General features: G+C 38.5%; 1 protein-coding gene across 1 annotated transcript in view; it reads right to left on the minus strand.

The window, feature by feature from the left end:
• The window catches only part of COL4A6 (collagen type IV alpha 6 chain), a 108295-nt gene that overhangs the window by 69032 nt on the left and 14240 nt on the right, over positions 1-25023 (minus strand). The window contains exon 3 of the mRNA XM_059483062.1: positions 2522-2605. Within this exon, the coding sequence (XP_059339045.1) occupies positions 2522-2605 (84 nt within the window). The remainder of the gene's footprint in view (positions 1-2521; positions 2606-25023) is intronic.

Raw genomic sequence — 25023 nt, forward strand, 5'->3', positions numbered from 1 at the left:
ACTGCTTTTCAAATGTAAGGCAAGCATTCAGACAACAGAAGGGAAATTTTGTGCTTTTAGGAGATGTGCCTTACCACACTGCTAGGAGAGTTCCCTAAGGGGTGCTAGAGAAGCACTCTACCACCCTTCCTTCAGAAAAGAATCTCAATTATTCCACAAATTGCTGACTCACTGCATAGAGATTCTTCTAACAAGGTCAGTCTTACAGATAGTGAGATTATACTGGTTTGTTGAGTTTTGGGGTGGGTTTTTTTTTGGTTGGTTGGTGTTTCTTTGCGGTTTGTGGTGTTTTTTAATATATCCTGCACATACAGCAGCAGTCTATAGCAAAAACAAAAATGTGGGCACCTGTGGATTACACACATCTGCATCCCATTTCTAGAAACATCTCTTACTAATCAAGTAGTCTGAGGCAGTTTTTACATTTTTATTGCCTAAATAAAAAATTTAAAGCTTGATCTGATCAAAAGTGCATTCAAGGAGGACATTTAAGGACATTGTCTATGTTATTTTCATTAAGCTGTCAGCTTATTGTCATTTTTGTGCTTTTTAGCTATTTTCTTCTTTCAAAAAGAAAGCTTAGCTTTATTCTGATCTGGTTAATTGTGGAAAATTGACAGCTGAAACATTTTTTACACAAAATATGGATTCAGGGCATTGACAAAGTCCTGTCTCTGTTTCTGAACTTAAAGGCTTTGCAGCAGTGGGGAAGCAGCTAGGCAGGAAGCCAAGGAATTAGCCTCAGGCTGTACAGTGCAAGAAACAAGCTGTGCTGCAGGATACATAATCACACCATCCCTTCCCAGTTCAGCCAGTCACCTCCATATCCTCAGGCATGGCAGGCCTCCAGTAGCTGCCTGCAGATGTCCAAGAAGGTGTCAGGAGGGCTCAGCACACTTGATGGAAGTAGTGTTGTAAAAGGGAAAGATTACCACTTGTAGCAGACACTCCACTCCATGGACAGGTCTCAGCAGGATGGAATACGTGTTTGGGGGACTGAAAATGCTCAACCCATACAGGTCACATAAGAAATAAGCTAAAAGCCAACTGAGTTCTCAGGTCAGCAATGAAAACAGCCTAAAATCTTTGTGACATCTTAACAAAAGAGATGCCAAGAGCTCAAACTGCAAGGTCAACAGCATTGTGGCCACTTCAAACAATCAAGTTGGACCAAGGAATGTAGAGAGACAGAAGAATGATGCTCATTGCTGTCTAAAGGTCAAAGCATTTACAGGATATTGTGTTCCAGAACCAAACTAGGTCTGTCCCTTACTGTATCTAATCACAAAGGTATTGAGCAATTCACTTTAGTTCATATTCTAGGGTATATTCAGAACTTCCTTGCTAAGTTTTTCTGCTTATCTGTTTAGACATGCTTTCCCCTCCGCCACAAGATCTACTAAAAGAATTTTTATATTTCCAGAGCAAACACATCACCAGTTATCAATTAAGCATTCACACTCTGTCTGTAATTAGAAAAAACATAATTTTTAAAACAATCATTTTTAAATGGCAACATTTTCCTAAATTCAACCCAAAAAGTAATGCCTTGCATATACACATATCGTGTCACTAAAATAGACTGGAAAAAAATCAGGATTGTTGGTGTTTAAATAATACTTAATTTCTTTTGGTTTTGCTCAGAGGATGAGTTTTCAATATGATTTCAGGAAGTACAGCTGATTAATTAAACAAGACAACTTGTATTATTTCCCTTCTCTTTAAGCCTTTCAAATTCCTCAAGTACCTACTGTGTGCTCTTTCCTCCTTTCATCTCCAAAAGCAAAATCTGTAAGATTCATTTTAATACATGTTAAAATGCTCTAGAGCTTAAGATAAAACATTAAGTAGATGGTGTCTGGACAAAAATTAACATTGCAATTGAAGGCAGAGTGAAATCAATTACTGCATTCCCCTAAGAGAGGAGATAAGCAGCTGCATTAAGATAAGTTGTAGTCTGCTCATAAAAGCAAAAGAAATAAAGATTTTTACAGAAATCTTGCTTAAACATTTGGCTTCTTCAAATGAAGACTTTGGAGAGAAAGATTTTAGCTACACAACCAACTTCCTCAAAGGGAATTGCTTAGATCCATTTTGAGTTATTACTCCTCCACAACCAAATACACAAATCAAAAACACTTCCACAAATAAACAGAAGCTATTCCAGTAATGCCTGGGCAAAATCTGTACTAGAAGCCCACACTACTTTGATTTTCCTAATTTTAATTGTTGTAATCTACTTAAAAACCATCTGACTTCTTTTGAACTAGGGCTCAGATCCCATAAAGAAATAGGATTCTATTGAAGACTCATTACAAAGTGAGCCATTTGTAAATCTTTAGAACAGCTTTTGAAATCTTGGCCAGGGACATTTGAAATGCAGCTGGTCTTCATAATTTGTCATTTCATGAGGTCATTAGATTGAGAATTACACATATTAACATGGTGTTTATTTATTCATTTATTTCTAAAAAGATTGGTAAGAGGCAAGGACAAGTTATATTAGTGTAAACAAACTTACCCGTGCACCCTTCTCTGGAAAACATTTGCATCCAGCACTGCAGTTGCGGCCCCCACATGGCCCAATGTAGGACTTCTTTCCACCCTAAAAAGAAAGAAAAATTTTGAAAAAATCGAATTTCATAACTGTTTGTTAGCTGAAGAAGATCTTCTTTAATTAAAACACTTGCTCTGTCAACACTTTTCACCTACATTACCTTTGTTGTGTGAATTTTCTGGGAAGTAATTGGGCAAAGTTACATTTTAACTTTTCCACAGTTGAGTCCTTTTCAGAATCTCCAAGTAAACAGAAAAAATTGGGCTAGAAATTCTTTGAGGACAAGTGAATTTACACAAGTTGGTGCTCTTCTGCAAGGTGCAGAGCGCTTCCCCAGGCTCTCAACCCATGAAACTAGATGATGTTTTGAGATTCTCAGTACACTATTAGACTAGGATCATAATTGGTAACAGCAACTTCTGCCTCAGCCATCCTGCATAAACAAGTATCTTTACATCAATAGGAACTATCAAGACAAATTTAATTTTGGGACCCTTCCATGTTTCTAAGAACAAGAAGCTGCATCCCTAAAGCACAAGAACAAAAGCTACTGGATGAGAGAAAATGGCGTTTTTAACTAAGAACACATGTACAAGGAAGTGTGTAGGAAACCACCTTGGATTTGGATTTAAACTGAAAATATATTCCCAATTTTCTGCACTGGCATTAGTTGTTTCAAGAATAATTACAATATTTATGTCAATCAGAAGTCCCTATATCACAAGCTTAATTCCCAGCCAATAGAGTGCATGAAAGTTAACAACATGAATTTAGTTTATAGAGTTTGACCTGCTTCCACACTAAACAGGTTTGAAGGATTTGGCTTCCCAAAGCCCTGCAATAAGTCCTGGAATAAAGGTCCCCTTTAGCAATGTAGTTTTGCCACACACTATGAAAACCCCTCTTAAAGGAAACTTTCACTGTCCAGCATGTTCAGATACAGTGCCTGGGTTTGAAATTCTGAAAGGAATAAACATTTAAGCTACTCATATGAAGGTGATCAAACTAAATGCCAAAACAAGTTCAGACTGGAGCCAAAAATTTCTTTACTAAAAGCATTCACAGGAAATATTTTAAAGCCTTTAAAATTTTCTGACAGTGAGGAACGTGAAAAATGAAAGACAATTCATGCAAGCTTCTCAACTTTTGAGCTTCTTTGAATCAGCTTTCTCAAAGAAAGTAACTAGTCTGATATAACTTGATCAGTGTTCTGCTGAAGATAAATAAAAACCTCTACACATGCTGATATTTAAGCTGTTTTGCTAAATTAAACACCTTTGGACTTAGAATTAACAGATATTAACAAAAAGCCTTAAATCCAATCTCCCATACTTCCCTATCCAGAAAGAAGTGTTATCTCTTGCTGTAAAATAGTCATAACAACCTTCAAGCAAATCTAAGAAGTATCAAGTTTTAAAAAATCCTATGAAACACTGTGCAGACATTGTGGCAGCTTTGTTCAGATGAAGCCCCATTAGATATGGGGCTTTTGGACTACTCATTAAAATCCTATGGTAGGATCTAACACCAAACTGGAACTGAAGAAAGGTACCAAAAGAGAGGCACCATAATGGGAAATGCACCACAGACAATTCTGCCAGCAGCAGAAAATCAAGAATGAAGTAGAGGTAAAAGAAAACCAAACAGCTAAGAAAACAAAAATTACCAGCCAGCCTATAAACTACCCAAAAGCAAAGAGAAGGAGACAAACTGTATCTGGAGGTTATAGAATAGACTGTAAGAGCATCTCCAAGCTTTCTCCTCAGACAAGGAATGGTCACCATGAACTTGAGTCTGCAATGTGCAACAGCAAGGGCTCAGTACAGAAAACCTGGTCCTTATCTTAATGGACACCCTGCTGAGAGGTCATTTCTTTGTCAACCTGTTTTTAGAGTGAAGAGCACTTAGATACATATTTTCCCATGCTTATATGCACATTTCACAATGGAGATTTGGACCCATTGCTAAGCAATGCATATCTCTATTCCTGACACTTAGCCTTACATTTAAACTCTTCACACAGCTTTATGCCTCCAGGTAGTCAGATTATGCTTCCCCAGACACTTATTCAACCTTGAATTCTTCAAAGATTTAAACTTCCGATCAACTTTTTCTCCAGCTTATTCCTTGTTCCAGCAGCCACTTTCACAAGCCCCGGGGGCCCATGTTTCTGTCCATTTGATGGCTCCCAGGAGTGAGCAGTGGCACAGAAGTTCCCATTCACCATAGCTCTGTATCCCCCTGAGCTCACTGCCTTGCAGTAGTCACTGTCTCCAAGCACTAATCCCCTGCTTTGGTGGCAGTCAGGTCTTTCCCAGGGGCGAGGACTGGACAAATATCCATGATTTTTTCCATCCCTCAGGCTCCTGCTGCTCCCATCATTGATGCAGTGTAGTAAATAAGGCTTTAGTCAAAATCCCACTGAAGTCAGAAGAAATATTTCTCTTTAAGTTATAGGAAGCTTCTCTTTAATTTATAGGAAGCTGGATAAAACTTACTGAGCTTTGTGAAAAACTGAAGATGTGTCCTTATTTTGTGTAAAATTGTGTTCACCATGTACTTCTAGGTTTCTTTTTCACAGCATGAGGATCACTTTGCTCACTTATGAATGAAGGCATTTGAAAAGGAAGCAAATCAAAGCCAGTTGGCTCCAAACCAGGTGTACATGTCCTGAGTATTTCATTTAGGGGAAGTAGCTGACATCAGACACTCCATGGCTATTTAAATCCTAAACAGCCATGTGCATAATATTTGTGAACACAACTCTAAAGGTTTCATGTAAGATTCTAGACAACAGTGTTCTCTTCTGAAAAGGTTAATACATTTTCCCATTCAAATATATGAATGTAAGGTCATTCAAACATTTACAGATTGTAACCTGACCCACATAAACATGAGCCTGTCACACTTGTTCTGTGCATGTTCAGGGAAGGGATTTTTTTCCTACTACTCTACCTTTCAGATTGATGAATATGCTCTTGAAAAAAATAAAGACTTAAAAAAAGGTTATTAGTTTTACTGGTAAGCTCCAGCACTATAAGAGAAATTAATGAAACCATTTTCATTTCATTGCATGGAAGCAGACCAAGATCTTGAAAAGAAAAAACAACATAGCAGCACTGTTATAAAAACTCATACTCTGAGATTTAAACAGCCATAATATCAACTGAGTAACATACATCCTGATTTTAACTGAGTTATTTCAGGCTTACATAAGAATAATGATTTCAATGTAGAAAAAAACCAAAACACTCTATTTGAGAAGTATTGATAAAAGTGAGAAACTATTATTAAAAGACATTCAAAGCTAAGAGTCATTGTAAGGACAATTTTCCTCTCATGCTCCTGGTGTACCTCTATCAAGCATTTATGTACAGTTGATTCATGAAGAAGCAGTGGCATTCAAATCTTTCCATTGACTTCAGCTTGTTCTGGACTGGAGCCAAAGAGTAAAGAGACCTCACAGCTGTGATGCCAAAAGAGGTGCCCCAGAATGTTCATTCCAACTTCTCTAGAGCAACATACAAGGCAACAGAATAAAAGTACATGGCCTGGAAGGACCTGCCTGCAAATACAAAAATTGTAGGTAGGAGCAGGTAAACCATCTAACAAAGGACTTGATCTTTCCGCTGGGGAGTAACAGTGGCAGCAGGATGAGCACAAGGAACTGCTCATGAACAGAGCCTCTGAGCCAAGGGGCTTTTGAGCCATTTCTTCACATGGACAACTTGGTCTGCAGGCTCAGCTGACTCAGCATGAAACACTGCCCAAAACACAGATGGGAGCTGCAAACTGGGAGTTCCAGCCAGTCAACCCTCACTGCACTTGAGTCTAATCCTTTGCTATTCTGATTGCATCCTTCAAGGTATTGTAAAAGAATTTGTGTAACCACCAATGTCACTGAAGCCATCACCAATCCTGCTCAAAGGAATACCATTGGTTTCAATTATTTTCATTCCAGTTTCTTCCATTAAATTCTCTCCGAAGTAAAACAACTTGTGTCCAAAAAAATAACCAAAATCCCCCCAGGTCTGCTCTGTTTGTGCATATATGGCACACATATCCACATTACTATTAATTTTTTTATTAACTACTACTTTATTTCCCTAATGAAAACATGCCCTTCCCAAAAGCATGACCGCACACTGCTGTACCCTGTTAAATATATATTTTGTGAAAAAAACCCAAAGGAATCCATTCTACAATTCCATGCTTAATTCTGACATCATTGGAACTAAAGAACACAGCTGAATGCCCTGCTTAACAGAGATGAACTTGGGCACATGCTGGCTTTGCTCAGAGAAAGCCTCAGAAATACCCACAGGATACCTCCCTGAGCACAGAACAATCCTGCAAAGAAACAAGGATATGCATTAGGTCCTCCTGGATTTGCCTCAGCTTCCACAAAGGCTACAGCAGTACAGCAGACCGGCCTTCCCTGCCACAGATGACTCTGAACATGACAAGGAAAGAAAAACCAAATAGCACAATTCCTTCTTTTGAAATAATCACCTTGAGAAAGATGAAAATGCCTCTATAACTATAAGAGAAGCAGTGTTATTCCTAAACACATGAGAGAAGTGTGTGAAAATCCCTTTTTTATCTGACACTTTTATTTTATTTTAAATAAATATGTCATGTAGCTTCTAGCTGGAATGTGGCACTTGTTTCCCTTGATTAGCCCATAGGACAAAATAAAATGTTTGGAATATTACAGATTCCTTCCTTGTCACTTTAGGAAAAGGTTTCCCTCAGCACTGAATGCCCAGGTATGCACATTTGCACAGACATTGAAAAAACCTAGACAGCAACTTTTCTCCACAGCAAAGTGACAGAAATAATAAAGAATCCTTATTAGTCATAGCCATTTTATACCTCTAGTATTTGCAGAATGCACACATAGGAAAGCTTCTGCATCCCCATCCCACAACACAGAACATTAAAAAAAGTCTGGGACAAATTCAACCACCAGATTAGTCTGACAATTCTTACTCTACAAAGTCCATATTTTGGGGACGGAATGCAAGCACTCCTAACAGCAGCAGGGACTCCAAATCTGCACTAAATAATTTCACACAGTGCCTTGTATTCAAATCCCTGGTCACATTATCAAGTCACTCATTAAGAAACTCTGATGTCCCATGCTTAATTACCAGAGGACTACAGTTCTGAAAATGAAAGTGAGTGACTAACAACTGAGTTTACTTTAAGAAATGTTCCTATAGAAAGAGATTATTGCTCTGGGAGCTTGTCATTAATAACTGTGGAATTAATTAATAATGGAATTTATACACAGATGGGCTGGGCATGTCTATTTTATACAAAAACAATTACCTATGCCTGTATCCCCAAAAAATGGCTACAGACTCAGTATTTGTCTGTTCAGATAATTAATATACTTACCCCAGATTAAATTTCCAAAATCAATGGCACACATCAGCTGCAGATGGTGGAATCTGCCAAGAACCACTCTCATGAGCAGCAAAAGTTGGCAAAGCATGATGGCCCATGGGTATAAAGTTTACCCATCTTTCCCAGGTCACCTACAATATCTACACCAAGGTCACTCCTCCCTTTTGGGGTGGCACAGATAAACAACTCAGCAACCCATTTGCTCTCACCTAAGCTTTCACCCTATTTTTTAAATAGACAATCTTCATCACACATTACAGAAGGGCCAAAAGGCCCAAACAGCTGAAAGTCTATATAATTATAGAGTATCTAAATAAAAACATATGCAGTCATCTCCTGGAACTGTCAGAAGACAACCTGTTACAGTACCAACATGATTAACTCTTTAGCTTCCATCTCTGTAGACATTCCCTTGCACTTTGTGATCCTGAAAATAAGAGCTGGCTTGGATGTGGATCCTCACTAATTTCCCTGGAGGTTTTGTCATTGACTGAAGCAAGAACAGAGTAAAGCCACTGCAAATAGCACAGTGAGACATCCCACTGTGTTTTAAGTCCTCTAGGAAAGATTTACTACATCAGCTTTGGAAAGTACCATGCACATAGCGTCTTCTTGGTTAATTAAATCACAAAAGAAACCAGGGAGGCACTGCATGCTCCACCCACAAAATACTTCAAAGAGTAGAATCACAGAGAAATTGCTCTCCTTTAGGGGAAAAAGATGTCTGCTACTATGTTTGTGTCCTTGCACAATGGGTGCTTGTTGTTAACTAATGTTAACTAATGTTTGGGCCATACTAGCAAACATAATTAAGAAAAAAATATTTTTTTAAAAAGTAAGTATCTTTGGAGCTGCTCCTCTATCCTCTATGCTATTTCTAGTGTACTATTTCTATCTTCAGGGAGTGGGACTTATCAAGTCTCAACATGTCCCAGCAGCATACAATTGTCTACTCTTGGCTGTTAACAACTTTGCACTCTTGATTGGTCATTTATCCTTTATGAGAAATGTAGAATACCACCAGGACATCAGTACCATTTACAAACATCTTGTGCTAGCACAAATGTTAGTGATAAATCAGTTCCTCTATGTCAAAATGAAAAATAATGAATATAGTACATCCTTAAAACTGCATGTACATCTGTGTGCACCTTCAACAAAGCAAACAAATTAAAAGTAATAAGAGTAAAATTCAGACATGTTGTTTGTCTGTAGCCCTACAACTCTGCAAAAGAGAAGTTCCATAAAAGGCCCATCCAAGCAGCAAATGCAATCTAAATGCCCTTTGAAGTCCAAAGGCTGCCCATTTAGTCCCTAACAGAGGATAAATCAGTTGGCAATTAAGAATTTCCCAATGCTATAAAAATATCAGAATTACAAAGAGTAAGCAATAGGTAGAAAATCGTAAAAGTAAATTATGTTAAAAAACCAAGAGTATGCATTTGAGATACTATATCATCATGCAAGCAGGCTTACATAACTAACCATGGATTTACTAAAGTAATTCCCTTTTCTAGCTATAGTTGTAGAGACTGAAGTGACTTTGATGAGCCCTCCTATCATCCTGATGAAAATAACCATATGTTTCTAAACACAGCTTATCTATAAACACATTTATCTTAATGTTCTCTACAAACACAGTGGTGGTCCTGCAAAGTATTTTTCAAACAAACTATCTCTGGGAAGAGACAGGGAGGGCAAAAATTTTATCTACTGGAAATACTACATTTCTTACATTTTCTTCATTCCATAGGGAACAAAGGTTAGGAAAAAATAAAACCTGAAAAATTAGTCTTTCCAGGATAAAATAAAATGGATGTTTTTGACATTGGAGAAAGATCTGGGCACACCTTTTAAGTTCTGTAGCAAGGCCCAGGAGCTTGGGTTTCAGCAGCACGTGAACCCAAAAGCCTGCAGGCTCTGGCTGCTGATGTGAAAGAAAAGAAAAAGGCAGGCAGAGACCAGGCAGGTTTTCTACAGGAAAAAAAAAAAAACAAAAAAACAAAAAAACTTATTTCCCAGCATTCATCTACACCAACAGATTCTGTGAGGCCTCTCAAGTTTTACCCCCAGCAGTATTCCCAATGAAAGTTGCTTTCTCAAACCCATGGGAGCAAATAAAACACCTGTCCATCAGTTGAAAGCTAACAAAAGCAAGCAATCCCAAAATGCAGATACAAATGGTAGGGGTGAAGGGGGGCAAGGAAGAGACAGAACAGCTTCAGATCAGGCAGAGCAGAGTAACAAGGGCTTGGAGGACACAAGGCTGGGAACTCAAGACTTTTAGGCAACAGAAATACAAATTTCTTTTACAAATACTTTCCAAATTCTGCCCAACCTGTATAAACAGCTACAGCCAAGACTGCTAGTTCCCTATCCTCCAGCTGAGTATGTCTGGGGTACTTTAAAGATGCAGGTCCTGCACATTCTCAGGAATCCCTCTCTTACTTCACATTCACAAGCCTGGGAGCTCATCCCAGGCCCTGGAAATTCAAAGGGGGGACCAAGAAAAAAGAATACTGAAAGTGTGCTTTTCTGCACTTTTGCTCTGTAGAGCAGCAATGGCAGAGCCACTGGAAGAGGTTCCTGGATCTGTCTCTGAACCTGGTAGGACACATGTGCAGGGCAAACATAGCACCACAGTTTTAGATAAACACTCAGGACTCTGAGGTTTCTGGTTTATCTGATGAATCCAAGACGTAAAATCAAACTGTGACTTTCTTGCCACAGAATAATCACACTTTTCTCTGTAGATATAGCACATAAAATATACAACAGGATGTTGTATTTACTATTACTGCTGTTGGCTCAGATTTGTTTTCTGGGCTGCCCTTCTCATTTCACTGAGGCTTTCAAGCAACCTGTCCTTTCATGGTAAAACAACCCCTTATAGTAATTCAGCCAGCCAAGCCCTTCCCTGCAGGGCTCAACTGCTTTGCTTAAGGATTCCCCTGCAGCCAGCCCAGCAAGCACAGTGCAGACTCACCACAGAGCACACTGCACACGACTGAGCTATTTGTAAATTAGGCAGCAACTTGAGAAACCAAAAAAGGCTAAGGTGTTCTAAACGCTGGAGAAGACCCTGGCATATCGTGATAACTTCTCTTCTTAGTGGCATTGATAAAGGAGAAGTGAGAAAATATAAACTAAGGTAAACAATTATAAAATATCAAAGGAAATTTAAGTAGTTCCATTGTGTAGCCATGTATTTAATTTACTGTTAGGCCTATTTAATTTCAAGTAACACTTCAGACCAGAGCGGATGTCTATTCATCAACTGTGGATCTTGTAAAGTTTTGCCAAGACAAAATGTACAGTCCCCATTATGGATAATCTTACCTGTCTGGAGTGGGAAAAGACAAAAAGCCTTTATAACATTTATCTAGATTAAACAGATCAGAGGAGGTATAGCTTGATGCAGTATTTTGACAGGACAAGAGTATGTTTGCTGAGGAATAGGTACTGATTAAATCTGAGACAAAGTGTGCTGCCACACTTTCTCCCAGGAAACCAAAAAAGGACAAAACATAGAACTGGCAGAATAAATGTGTGATTTTATTTACAAATATCCTGGGGTTTTTTTTAGGCGTATTTCTAGGCTATTAAGCAGAGTATGAACTTTAGAATGGTGTGCTTTAGAAAGCAGAGAACCAAATGTCTTGGTTTGCTAGTACTGGATAAGGGAAGGAAAAACTGAGGCAAAAGGAAACTATTCTTAGCAACAGCTAAAAAAACTGAAAATATGTCTTTGGAGACAACATTATCACAACTCCTCAACTGGAAAATAATGCAAACATTAATTTAAGATTTTAGTTTCATTTTTTCCTCTATGTAAGTAAAACTTTTTAAAGATTTTTTTTGTTTCACATATTATTTTGTATGTTGGGGGACAGAAACCAAGACTTTTGTTTCAGACTCTTTTACAGATAAGAAAAGGCATATACTGAGCATATTCAACATGAACCTTTAGATGTCCAGTTTGCCACAGAATCTGACATGAAATTTAAAGAAATATTATTTTCAGTCTTTATTAAACCATGCAAAGGAAAATCTGTCATCAGAAAGACTAAAACTATCTACAAAATTAGATTGTGGAGTCTGATGCAATTTAGAACCGAAATGCCTACTTTATATAATCTTCAGAACTCTTTCATGCCAGAGGCACAGATCTTTAGCAATAGGTGTGTGTGCCCTTGCAAGCAACTGTTTGAAATGGTGACTTGTTAAAATTTTTAACCCTCTAATCCCCTTTTACCCCTGTCCAACCTAAAGCCATACCTTAGGACTTCCCATCTGGGAGATCGCACAAAACAGCTCAGGAAGTAAAAGCAGCTAAAATGAAGTCTTAACCAATTAACATTAAAAAATGGACAAAATGTTAAATAAACTGTTATTTAATTCTGGAAGTCCAAGCAAGTATGTTTACGGAAGTTATTTTGTAAAACAATAAAGTTGTCCTGTAAGAGTACATCCATTCTGCTTAGGGCATTACCTTGCTCTGTCTTCCCTGAAACCTACCAGAGATAATAAAGGACAGATGTCACCTAAACAGAGAAACCACTACAGTGGAATTAAAAATCACAAAATTTCATTGAAATCAACATCTTATGACCTGTTTGTATAAATCCTCTCAAGCAGAATCTCAGGACTGATTCCACTGTTGTGCAGTTAGAATTGCTCAGACATGGAGAACTCAGAGGGAAAAAGGCTTTTCACTTAAGAACCAGCTGCCACTATATTCAAAGTGAGTTTTACTAAAGAAAAAAAAAAAGAAAAAAACTGAAAAAGAAGATAAAAGAAACAAAAAAGGAATTAGTGCTCAGAATGGACACTGTAATAGTTGAAACCATACCACAAATAACTCATCTGAAACTTTCAAAGTGCCCTAAGCTGAGCTTTGAGTTCATTTATTTCTTAGCTGTCAGGCATTGTGTGATAAGGGATGACTTACACTACACATACAGCACCTACCCAGGAGATTAAAAGTTGCTGTACATGCAATGTAGAAAACACACTACTAGAAAATTCTTAGTAACTTAATATCCAACCTTGAACATTATCACTCAGAACAGCAAACCCAACAATTCACGAAATGAAGATTAGGGCTAAAATTTACGGTCTCACTGAGCAACAAGCTAGCTAAGCACAGCTGTCCCTCCTGAGAAAAAAACACCCACGCTATTTCAAACAACTTTTTTCAAGGACTTTGCCAACTTAAGCAGTTTTTTTTATTTTTTGGCCACATGCATAATAATAACATCACAAATATAAGTAAAAAGTCGAATGGAAGAACAAACAATTCTTCTCTATACTGGATATTAATTTCTCCTGTGTGTTTTTGTACAGCCTGGCTTATTGTACTTTCACTTGCAGGCTATTTAGTTCAAATTGTACTGTATCAAGAAAAGACTACTCCATTTTTTCCTTAATTGGCAAACTGGATTCTAACTTTTACACTGGCTCCTATTGAAAAATACCATGGTTTGTGACACGAAACAACAGATGTTCTTAAAATAACAGACTCAGAGATTTCCAAGTGCTATCACTCACAAGGAAATGCCAGGCAAAAGGAACTGCTCTTATTGGCAGGGACCTGCCCTACCATGTGCTGAGCGCTCTGAGATGAGATGAGCACATGAGAGGACAGCACACTCAGCAAATCAAGGACTCTCTGAGAACCAACAGAAAATATGTCTAACACAGTACTGATGAAAAATCACATATGTATCTTCTAGGAAATCATCCATTCTTCCTTGGAATACCTAAGCATGAAACTTCCACAACAGGACTAGAATCAAAGTGGCTTATTTTAATGAAAATGTTCATCATTCTTGTACAGAAGGTCAACAAAACTGGTCCATTTCATCAAATTCCTCAAATTCACTGAATCAGAATTTTTTGGAGAAAAACTATTCCATCTAAGTGGTTAAATGCAGTTGTATTATTTGACAACTGGCTTATATGTATTGATAAAAAATAGTAAATGTATGTATAGGTTTTATTGAACAAATCAGAATCATCTAGCTTTTAACTGTGTGGACCATTAATTACCATGAAAGTATCTCTTCCTTCTTCATCTAAGTAACTCCATAGGCACTGCTGTCAATTTTAAATTCTAAATTTTAACAGACCTTTACTTGATTCACTTGTATTTAAGTTTTCCAGCATTCAAATCCAACACCAGCCTTCCTGTGTTACACATAATAGAAACTAGAAGTTAACAGCATTTCTGGTTAGCTGCCCTCCCTCTTTCAACCAAGGCTTAACCCCAGAACTTTATTTTTACACCTTTAACTTCTTCATCTGGTTATTCAAACAGGTTCTTCGCTGACCTTTAGTCCAACCAAGTCCACTCACAAATCACCTGTGTTCATTTGCTGAAAAAGCTGTGGAGATTACCAGCAAATATAATTCAGGCAGAAAGACACGCTGGCTCCATGGTAACATGAAAGTCAATGAGCCCACCTTGAAACCTGGGAACAAAGGGCCCTTTCAGGACAGGGAGCAGAGGGGAGGGACCGTGTCTTATTGAGATGTTGGGTCCTTTCACATTGTTTGCCACTGAGATTTTTCTTAAGGAGAAAAGGCACGCTGTACATTTGCCTTGCACAAGTTCATTTGATTTTGGAGCCTACTACCAAACTCTATTGAATTCCCCTTGACCAACCCTGCCCCAAAAAGCAGCAGAGCAGATCACAATGAAAGCCGACATCCTTGCAGCCCTGCTGCTTTGTTCAGGGATACAGAGTTGCAACATAACACACTGAAGAATTCTGATCCTACAATATCAGAAAAAAAATGGCCTAGAGGATAATAGTATATCCTAAAGAAGAAACTTTGGAGAGAATTTTGGAAAAAACAGCAAATTTAGCATGAAAAAAGAAAAGCTATCCATCTCAACAGACAGAACACTTACAGACCTGCACTGAATTTCCCAAAGCCACCTCTGCCCTAGCATCAGAACAGGCTTAGTAATATTTGCATGCATTGCAATTTAGGAGAATATTTCAAGACTCCCATTGCATGGCCCCTTGAAGAGTTTACTAGGCAGCAACACAGTTTAGATCTGGACGAGGGATAACTTAAAATTTAGTGTTTCGTGTTCCCCAAAATTTCTGAAAATGCAGGAGTGGAAAGAATTTATACTTTGAACTGTCCAGTAAGACTGAGTTATTTAGGTAACTTCAGATTAAATAATTTGCTTTTTACAAGATGATTTTACTCATCAAGTCTGAACGGATGTGGCTCCCAGAGCTGCAAGGTTACAACAGCCATGTACCCACAGATGGACCTGGCCATTGCCTTGTGGGTTATAATCACAGACCTAACACGGAGCAGACCAGGTGTGTTCTGCCAATAAACACACTTTAGTTAGACTCCCCAGCCTCCTTTCTTCCCTAGCTGCTTTTTTACTTCAGCTATAGGCTTGGGACACAGTAAATGCAGAGGCAGAGACATCACCTTCCTGGGCTTGCAGGACACAAACATCCAGGAAACCTACAAAAGCTCTAGAAAATATTAATTACTATAGTGGTAATAATTGAAATCACCAAAACAACTAGCCACAAATTCTGGTTCAAATTCTTGAAGATGTCAAAACCATTTCAAATCAATTTTCAAAAAGCTATGTCTTGAAAGCCTTGTTTTCACTCTTACTGTGATTGTTCTTTCCATAGAACAGCAGGAAAAAAAAGAAAATCTAAAATCTAGTGAAGAAAATTTAAATAGTGTTATTGTTAAAGGCCTACAAACCAAACAAATGCCATTTTGGTGAAGAAAATCAGTGTTTTCTGAGAGAATGCTTTGTACTGCAGGCATCATTACAGCATTTTGTATATAGCATTATTAACACATGCAGAAACAGAGTACAGAGCAGAGCCATTCAGTACAGCAGTGAGACTATATCAGCAGGACAGAATACTAATACATGCACAGGATAATTCCAGGTAAGTATCAGGACTATTGGCCTCTATCCAATGTTAGAGACCTGAATAGGTAAAAAAAATAGTAGATAGTCTTGCTCTATCTATCTAATAAGACTGACATCTGAGCTCACAACCCAATGAAACAGAGAAATTTTTGTAACTAATAACTGAGTAAGAAAATTATTAAAATAGACTTCCACAATTCCCTTCTGGTTAAAAGCCTCACACAAGAAAAAATTCAATTCTCCAGGCCTGAGCTCTGAGAACATCTACAGCACAAGGTAGTCACTGCATTATTCTCCAGAGGTGGATATAAAGCAACAGTGAGAAAGAGCTGTACAGTCCTGCAGTCCTGAAAGCCTCCTGCTAGCAACAATCTCCACCAGACAACTCCTGGGTATTTTTGCCACATTATCACCTATGACACACACACAGAGAACACAATCTGGTTGCAATAGCACTAAACAGAAAAAGCATGTTTGTTTGAGAGGCCCCCTTCACTTGTGCAGCACTTTGAAGTTAAAAGTTTCTGCAACTTACTCAACAACTGCTGTAATTCTTCCTTCCTCTAGCTGAAATTTAAGTAACAAAGGTCAGTGAAAGGATGTATTGGAAGGATGTAACAGTTTTTAGAAGATAAACAGCTATGAAACTTCTTCAAGAAGATGGCACATACACTTAGGCTAGTCTCAGCCTGATGCAAGTAGGAATGGGTGCTACATTACCCCTAAACACACATTACCCCTAAAAACACCTCTGCTGTGACAACATTCACAGTGTTTTCACTGACACTGTTCTAGCTTAGTTCCTTCACTCTGCCCAGTCAGTAAAAGTTTGAGTACATTTCTGGTACCTGAACAGGCCAGTCAGAGTTTGATTTGGCAAGGTTTACTCATACAATCATCCTTGTTTCACATTAATTCCTCTGGACTGCAGACTGCTGCCCCAAGTCTCATTTCCACTCACAGATTCCTCTCCCTGTCTTGTTGCTCCCCATTCCCACCTCTTCAGAGGCAGCAAACTGTGAGTCTGTGAAGGGTCAGAAGAGCAGCAGAGGGTGCTTTTCTGTCAGAACAATAAACTGATCTGCCTCACCATCTAACCAACTGATCCAGCAAAAGGGAGGCAAGAAACCACAATCAGGACACAGGGTAGCCCACACTTAGATAGGATTAAGTGCAATGTAAGACTGCACTTCATAGAAGATAGGGGATACAAGGTTTGAATTTAAGTATTCAATTGTATTTACTTCTCTCACTTTGATGGGCTCAGATCCTCGTGGGATTAGTCTTTTTCTTTGGTGGGTGCACTGGCATGAAGGGCAAAGAATCTGACCTCACTAAAGATTTGCAAGCACTTGTGAATCCTGCATTCAGAGGGGTCAATGGAAACTTCTGACAGACTCCAACAGAGGCGAGATTGAGCTTGTTACCAAAATGTCCTTCTCAAGCAAATTCAAATGCCATTTTATCTGGTGACTGAGTACTGGCTGTGTCTCAAGGCAGTATTTTGTACTGTGTGCCCAACCCTAAGTTGATATTTAGAGAAAGCACCTCGTACATGCACCAGAAATTGTAGTCTATATATATATATACACACACAAAACTATAGATATAAAACTACCAAAACATTTTCCATACGGCCCACATTTTCAATTTATGTATAAGAACCAGCCACGAACAAGACTTAGATGTTATTTTGAGGGTACCTTCATGTTTACCAGGACCAAGAGAGGATCTGTGGATTTTAAACACAGAACTCCACAAACACAGTCTATTATTGGAAAGAAGCAGTTTACATACTCAGCTCCATGCTTCCTTTTTACCTCTTATTTATGATCAAGAAATTAAAATAATTTGCCATCTCTTGCACTTGTTACACTGCTGCTCCAACACTTGGAATTTCCTCACAGCCATCTCCTGCCAAAGCACAGCTAAGAGCCACAGCTACTCAGTTCCCAGTATGGGGAGGTTTAGACCCTGTTCAGTGTTACTTTCTTCCCATACTGTGAGAGACTTCCCATTTCATTTCAATCCATAGCAAAAGCCATGCAGGGAAGGAGCAGGGGGTGTACCTGACACATGAGATGTCCGGACAAACATGCCAAGGAAGGAGCTGCAGGGCAGCAATCACTGCATCCATGCACTCCAGTCTATGGTCCCACAAAATTAACTGTGCTCTGGAGGGACTATTGGTGCTGTTAAAAGACTGGAACAGCAGGACTGCTTGTGCTGCTCTTTCCTGCACAGAATTTTAATATAAAGACTACGTATGATAGAGGAGCATATTTCCCAGCAATGCATTAGCTACTAGGCCATCAGAGTCATCATTATAAGGCAGTAAATAATTATATTGAGATTGATAAACTTCCTTGCCTCAGCTGTTGGAAGCTAAGCCAAGACTAAACACATTTGTACAGCACTAGTAAACTTTCACCATTTGAATAGCTTTCCTGTTATTGTCAAACCTATAAGCAAATAATCCTTCTGACTGACCATATGGCAGAAGGACAGCAGCCCAGAGAGGCAGCACTATGAGAGAGGAATTTCACATGTCAGTACACTTTTGTAGGGGCCTCTCACAAAGCAAGGAACAGCCAGTCCTTGTAATGAAAGTTCCAAAAATGTCATTTTAAGAACAAAGTGATCTGGCCTATAGTCCTGCTTAACACCCTCTCTTTATAAGCAGATGTTTGAAGGTCACATTATATCCTTTTATAAACTAAATCACAATAGTAATGTTCCTTCATTTCGCAACTACATTTGCAAAGCCAACGTTTTAGCACTCTACTGAATCTTAACCTGCTTGTGGATCTGGGGTCTTTTAGATTCTGGTTGCAGTCTGTAAAACTTAAGCTTGCTGGATATAGGACATTTACACAAACTGGGCATACACAGGTTCCTATAACCTAAAAGTGTCCCCGAAAGTACCAAGGGAGCCAGCTGATGTTGCATGGCTACTCTTGGTTATATCTGAGAAGTCACAGTGACCAAATGTTCCTAAGGTCTGGAAGATGCAAATCTCACTCCTGTCTGCACACAGAACATGTGACAGCCAACTCAGTGTCTTTCTTTATGACTTAGCCTGACACTTCAGTGCACTGTCATCTGAAGGCTAGCATATGATTTGCTGAAGCATCACCAGAACTACATTTCTCCACGGTTTTGCAATTATGCTCTAATGTTTTATCTTGTAGAAGATAAGTTTTAGCACTGTCCAGATCCTTAAACTGCACTAAAAGCTCTACCTACTGCACAAATATCTTAGCTGGATTCTTTTCCTCTCCTCTGCAAATGCTGTTTCTAATGGTTAATTTCAGAATAGCTACAGAAATGATCTTGCAGAAATCAGAGCTGTCAGTGTGAAATCAACATGCAAATGCAGCATAAGGACAACATCATTAAGGACAACATCAGTGTCAAGCACAGTTAAATGTTTAAAATTTCGTTTCCTGGCAAAATGTTTTTTCATACACAGCATCTGCTAATACTCAGAGCTTAAATTATACTGGAAATACTATATACTTCATCAGTGTTAGCCAACAGCTTTTCATCACCTTTATCACTATTCCCATTGAGAGCTGCAGAGTGAAATACAGAGGGACATTAGCAAAATTACTAACACTGCTCCCACAACCAAAACTCTGATTTTTTTAATTTCAGCTTGGCACATGCATTATGACACAAGGTTGTTTCTCTTACAGTAGACCATCTTCAAAGACTTGTTTTATGTCAGCAATGTGAAGCAAACTAGTGCTTTTAGAAAACAGGAACAGATGAGATGTAAACAATGACGAGAACACATCTGAGAACATATCTAAAGAGACCACACTACAGAAATTTACATTCATTCACAGAAGAAGGTTAGTCACTTTCTTCCCACCCACAGTTTGATTAGGCCAATTCTGCCTTTATTTGTACATATATATTTTATGTCTCTAAACAAATATATGGTGTCATTGTTAGAGCAAAGTAAACAGAATTCTGTCAGGGATATCTGTTATAATTGCTCTTTGTTTTTTCAGTTTGGAATTTAAACAGCATGTTTAAAGAAGACAGCACCAGGAGAGTTTTACAAACTCTGACATTTTAAACAGTGAAGACTGTTTACCTGAAGACTCCAGGGCCTCTTAAATCATAACTTCTCCCCACTCAGCTCAATGGACTATGGGAACAACTGGATGTTCTGTGACTTCTACCCACCTTGAATGCAGCAGAAGAAATCATGTAATTGAAGGCAGAAGCACAAGAATATAGGGAAATGCTAAGGTATCTTTGACCATGATTGAAAGATTGCATACCAGCAGTTGAAATGTGTTGATTTTAGATTTTTTTAACACCAAAAAAATGGCCAAAAAAACCCCCAAGGTAATATAGACAGGATTCCACTTCCCTGATACTCTTGAAGAATTCACGGTCCTTTGAACATTCTTTCTGAACATTATTCTTTACACATGAAATAAAATATAGGGAGCAAAATTTGTCAATAACAACACCAAGTATCAATGCCTGTCATAAATCAATGTATTTAGAGGTACTCACCACAGACACATTAACCTTGATTTCACTAGGAGAGCTCTAGATTCTTACTGCCAAACACTTGCACACAATCTTGTCTGAACATTATATGTTCCTCCCAATACTCAGGTTTTTCTTAGAAAGTACTTTTCCAAAATGTCAAGAGAGCCAGGGAAGGCAAGGGTGACACAGCTCAGCTGGCCTCCTTATTCCTGTCTCTGACACAGATATATATATTTGCATGAAGTCTTGGATCCAAGTTCACAACTGATGCCAAGCATGGACTCAAGTCAACACAACCAAGAACACATGTGGCTCATTTTCCTAATTCAGCCTCATGTTTGTTTTGAGTTGTTTGACACTCACATATTCAGAGCAGAATATAGAAAACTATTTAGTGTATCCTTGCATATCTTGTTATATTACAGTACTGACAGCACAGAGCAAATAAGAATGGTCACTTTTTTTTGTACAAGACCACAGTTCTACTCATTACAAAACATGTCACCATGATGTAATGGTGACAAATTTAAATCTACACAAGGCCAAACAATCTCTCAGTATTATTTATCTGAGCAACTCCCCAGAGTTGCTATACATAAGCCCCTTTAAATTTAGTAACTATGAGCAGAGACAAATTTATCTCTTAAGAGATCTAAATAACAACGAACATATGAGTCTGGCATTAGTACAGGTCAGCAAAATGCCAAAATAGACCAGGAGGGAGCCACCTCACAGCTTGGGCACTGCAAACCACCCCTCCCTGTTCTGTGCTCAGGAAAAACTGTTAGGATGGTACATACAGAAAAAGCAAGAGCCAGACCACAAAGAATGTTCAATTTTTCACATACCTAATATCTAAAATGTTAAAAACATGTACTCATTCCTCATGTGGATTAAACCAGAATTTTGACTGACATTTCTTTAGTTATTCTATACAACCTTCACCATCAACCTATGGCTTATATATGTTGATCTGCATTCATAAGATCTAATTGAATGTAAACCATCAGCTTCAATTATTTTGTATTCAAAGGTATTTTTCAAAAGATGCAGTTCCCAGGTTTCACATCCCTCTGTAAAGGTCAGAATGAAAAGGAAATAAATAATTTATACTAAAAGGGAAAATAAATTGCCCATAGTTTGTGAAAAGAAACATGTAGGTCTTGATCTTGTCAGATTCCTAGGAGAGCAAAAGTAGCCTACATTGTCTAAGGCATTTTCATGTCAGATTAGACATATAAGAGCTGTGTGAATAATTATATTTTGACAGGAACAGTACTGTCTTCTTAATGGACCTATTAAAAATGGAAATGTTCAAATCACCCTCTGCTTTTCATACTTCGATTCCAAAAATAAGAGCAGAAGCACCTACCTAAATTTTAAGAAGAAAAGAAAAATTGTACAGGACTAAAAAGAGCTCAATATTGGCAATAATATTTTGATAACATCCAAGTGTCAAGGTTTTAACATATGCAGGACTGGCCTGAATGTGAATCCTGATTTTCTCATTGGATTTTTCCCATGTTCAGGAAGAGCTCTTGCTGCTGGGAGGAGATGGACAAGACTCCTGACCCCTGCTCCTGCACTTGCTTAAAAGGGAGGGCAAAGGTCACACAGAAGGAAAAAGGTTTTAATCGTTCAGTGGAAGGGCAGATGTAGGTTGGAATTTAGCTGGAGGGAGGGAAAAGAGATGGGAAAAAAAAGAAAAAAAGATCATTCAATCTGCTCACAGCTCTTCTACAAATGCTGTTATATGAAACTCATTTGCAAGGCTTTAAGGATTGAAGTTCTTGCTGGAAATACTGTATTGGCACTTGTAATAAAAATAAATAAAATAGCTTCTCCATTCCCATAAACAGCTATTGCATCTCTCTAGTTAGCCTAACTCCCAAATTCACCCACCTCACTCTCAGCTGCCAAAAGTGCTGCAGTTTTCACTGCATTCCCCAGGACACAGACTTTCTTTTGACCTTCAGATCTGCAGTCAAGTTCACCTTCTATCATTCTCCCTCTAGGATAAGTAGATGCATCTCCCTAAGAGATGACTCTCTGCTGCTTCCCATTTTCCCCTCTAAATAGGACTGCTACAAACCTTGCTGCTCTAGTTTGCAACTATTGCTGAACTTTGATAATTCTTTAAAGAAGGAACAAAAGCTGGCCAGAAGTTCAGAGATGCAGGATCAGAAAACATTTCCTAGGGTTTGTCAAAAGAGGAGCACAGGACTGAAAGCTCCCTCTTTCCACTTCTGGTGTGAGTTTCCATGAAGCATTCACTGCACTCACTTTGTGCAGGAGCTGGAGTTCAATATCCTGCCTTGCAGCAGGTGGTAGGATGACCCTTTACAGGCTTATTACTGTCCCACAGTATCAGCAGCTTTTTTCTAGTCTCACTCACCACTAAAAAGGAGAGAGACAACAAACTGCCCTTGGCAACCCTCCAAGCTCCATTAACAAAGATGCACAGCACAGCATATGGAATTTAAGCTGGCCTTTCAAAACAGTAGCCAAAAAGAAAGTTCCTTCTTATTCACCTGGAAGATATGTGCTAAGTTTCTGTATTTATACGTAATTGTGGTGGCTTAAAACAAGAACCAGCTGTTTGGAGGCTCAGTGAGGGAACTACAGTTGTTCTTCACTCTCATTTTGGACACTAGCTTGTGTCCAAAATTTCAGGGCAGCAAGGCTTAAATTTCTGGCCACACAACATACCAGAAACAAAGTTCAGAAGAAAAGATCTGTTTTCTTTATAAACAACAGTAGTTGCTCATAGCCAGCACAACATTAACAAATATAATACAATAAAATTATTTCATGTGTCTGAAACATGCTTGGTTATGTATTTTACAGGTATCTAGATAGCTAAAGAAATACAGAAAGCAAAACCAACGCTGTATGATTCTCCTTCTGTCAAATTACTGTATTAAAGAAATACTATATGTTTTCCCATTCACAAAGAGCATTGGTTTATCCTCTTGTTAGCATGTAATGTAATACAATCACTACTGAACCTAAGCGGTGAGGGAAATTCCTGCATTTAGTAATAATTAAAGCCTTGATATCCTTCACTGACTACAAGCCAAGAGAAGAATTTCACAAACAGTTGTTGAGTATTGTGACACAGGAGCATGACACCTTCACTTGGACTGAAGAAGGACATTTTTGTTTCTATATTTTCCTTACAAGGTCCACAAATACAGAGATTTGCAAAACATCCCAGAAGGAAGCCGTCATTAAATACTTAATTTCTTGCACATTATATAATATTTGATTGCTTTCTTAATGGTTAGAAAAGAAAAAGAGAGGGGAAAAAGGGCAAAAAAAGGGCTCACTAGTTATGAAATCCCTCCATGAAATTATAAGCAGCAAGCTGTTTTCTAATTAATTCTGGTCCAAAAACTACTCCTGAATCCATGACTGATAACAAATCCTTATTTTAAAGACTGACTATTAAGCTACTCTTGAGGGAGAGATCCAATACTGTTAAAATATCTTAGAGAAATGTGTTTAGATATATTTTGATTTGTTATGACAATAGTGACCACAACCTTTGCCTTGACATGAAGGAATGTGTGTATCTCACAGGAAAGTTGCAACCTTTTGCACCTAACCCCAGCTCACAAATCCCAACCTCAGCACAACTGTGTTGTCATAAGAAACTTCACCAGAAGAAGAAGTGATAGAACAGACAGGGCTGGGAATTAGCAGGAAGCATTTCTATCTCAGACCATCCTGAGCTTTCAGGGGTTCTGATGACTTAGACTTTCTTTCAGATGAGATAAAAGCCAGAGGTCCTAGCATCTGGTGACCATTAGGAAGCTAGAGATATTGGAGTTATTAGACATTGAATCCTGGTCATATTCCAAGACAAATAAGTTTATTCAGCCTTCCTAAAAAATTCCTCACTGTTTCAGAGAAAATCATATATTCTTCTAGCACCCCAAAGGTGCTGTGCAATGTTTATTGGTATGCTGCAAAACAAACCTTTTGGTTTGTTAATACTGCAGGAATACACTGCACTCCACAATGGCAAAACACTTGTTTCTTCTATTTTATCTGTTGTCTGATAATGGCTATATTAGGTTTTGTTACCAATATAAGTACCCTGAAGCCCCATTTTCCAGAGTGATGGAATATGGACAGGCTGCCCACCCTGCACTGGGACCTACAGAAATAGTTTAGATGGATGAAATCCTTTAGAGTTGCTGGAGTATCATTGCAAGGAAAGAATAGGTGCCCAGCTGTGCTGTGTCCCATCCTCCTGCAGATCTCTCATGTACACCCACATGCCAGTTTACAAGTGTGCACACTATGAAAAACAATCTTTGTGTCAGAGGTGAGCACTGACATTCCTCAGGTCAGTCAGTCATCTGACCTTGGTGCTCACAGAATTCCCTCTCTTCCCATCCTCCTTTGGTCATAGAAGGACTCAGGTTATTAATGGTTATGCTCCAAGTCATGCCTCAGTTAAATGGATAAATTAGCTCCAAAACTAGATTGGCTAAATATCCTCTTCTCCTTTAAGCTTCCTCTAGAGATCAAAAGTGTCAGTGAGAGGTACTGAATAATCTGGATATGATGTCAAATTCACCCCAAAAATTCTTTCCACCTG

The sequence above is a fragment of the Ammospiza nelsoni genome, chromosome 15 (genome assembly GCF_027579445.1).
Source record: "Ammospiza nelsoni isolate bAmmNel1 chromosome 15, bAmmNel1.pri, whole genome shotgun sequence".
In the NCBI taxonomy this organism is placed as follows: Eukaryota; Metazoa; Chordata; class Aves; order Passeriformes; family Passerellidae; genus Ammospiza; species Ammospiza nelsoni.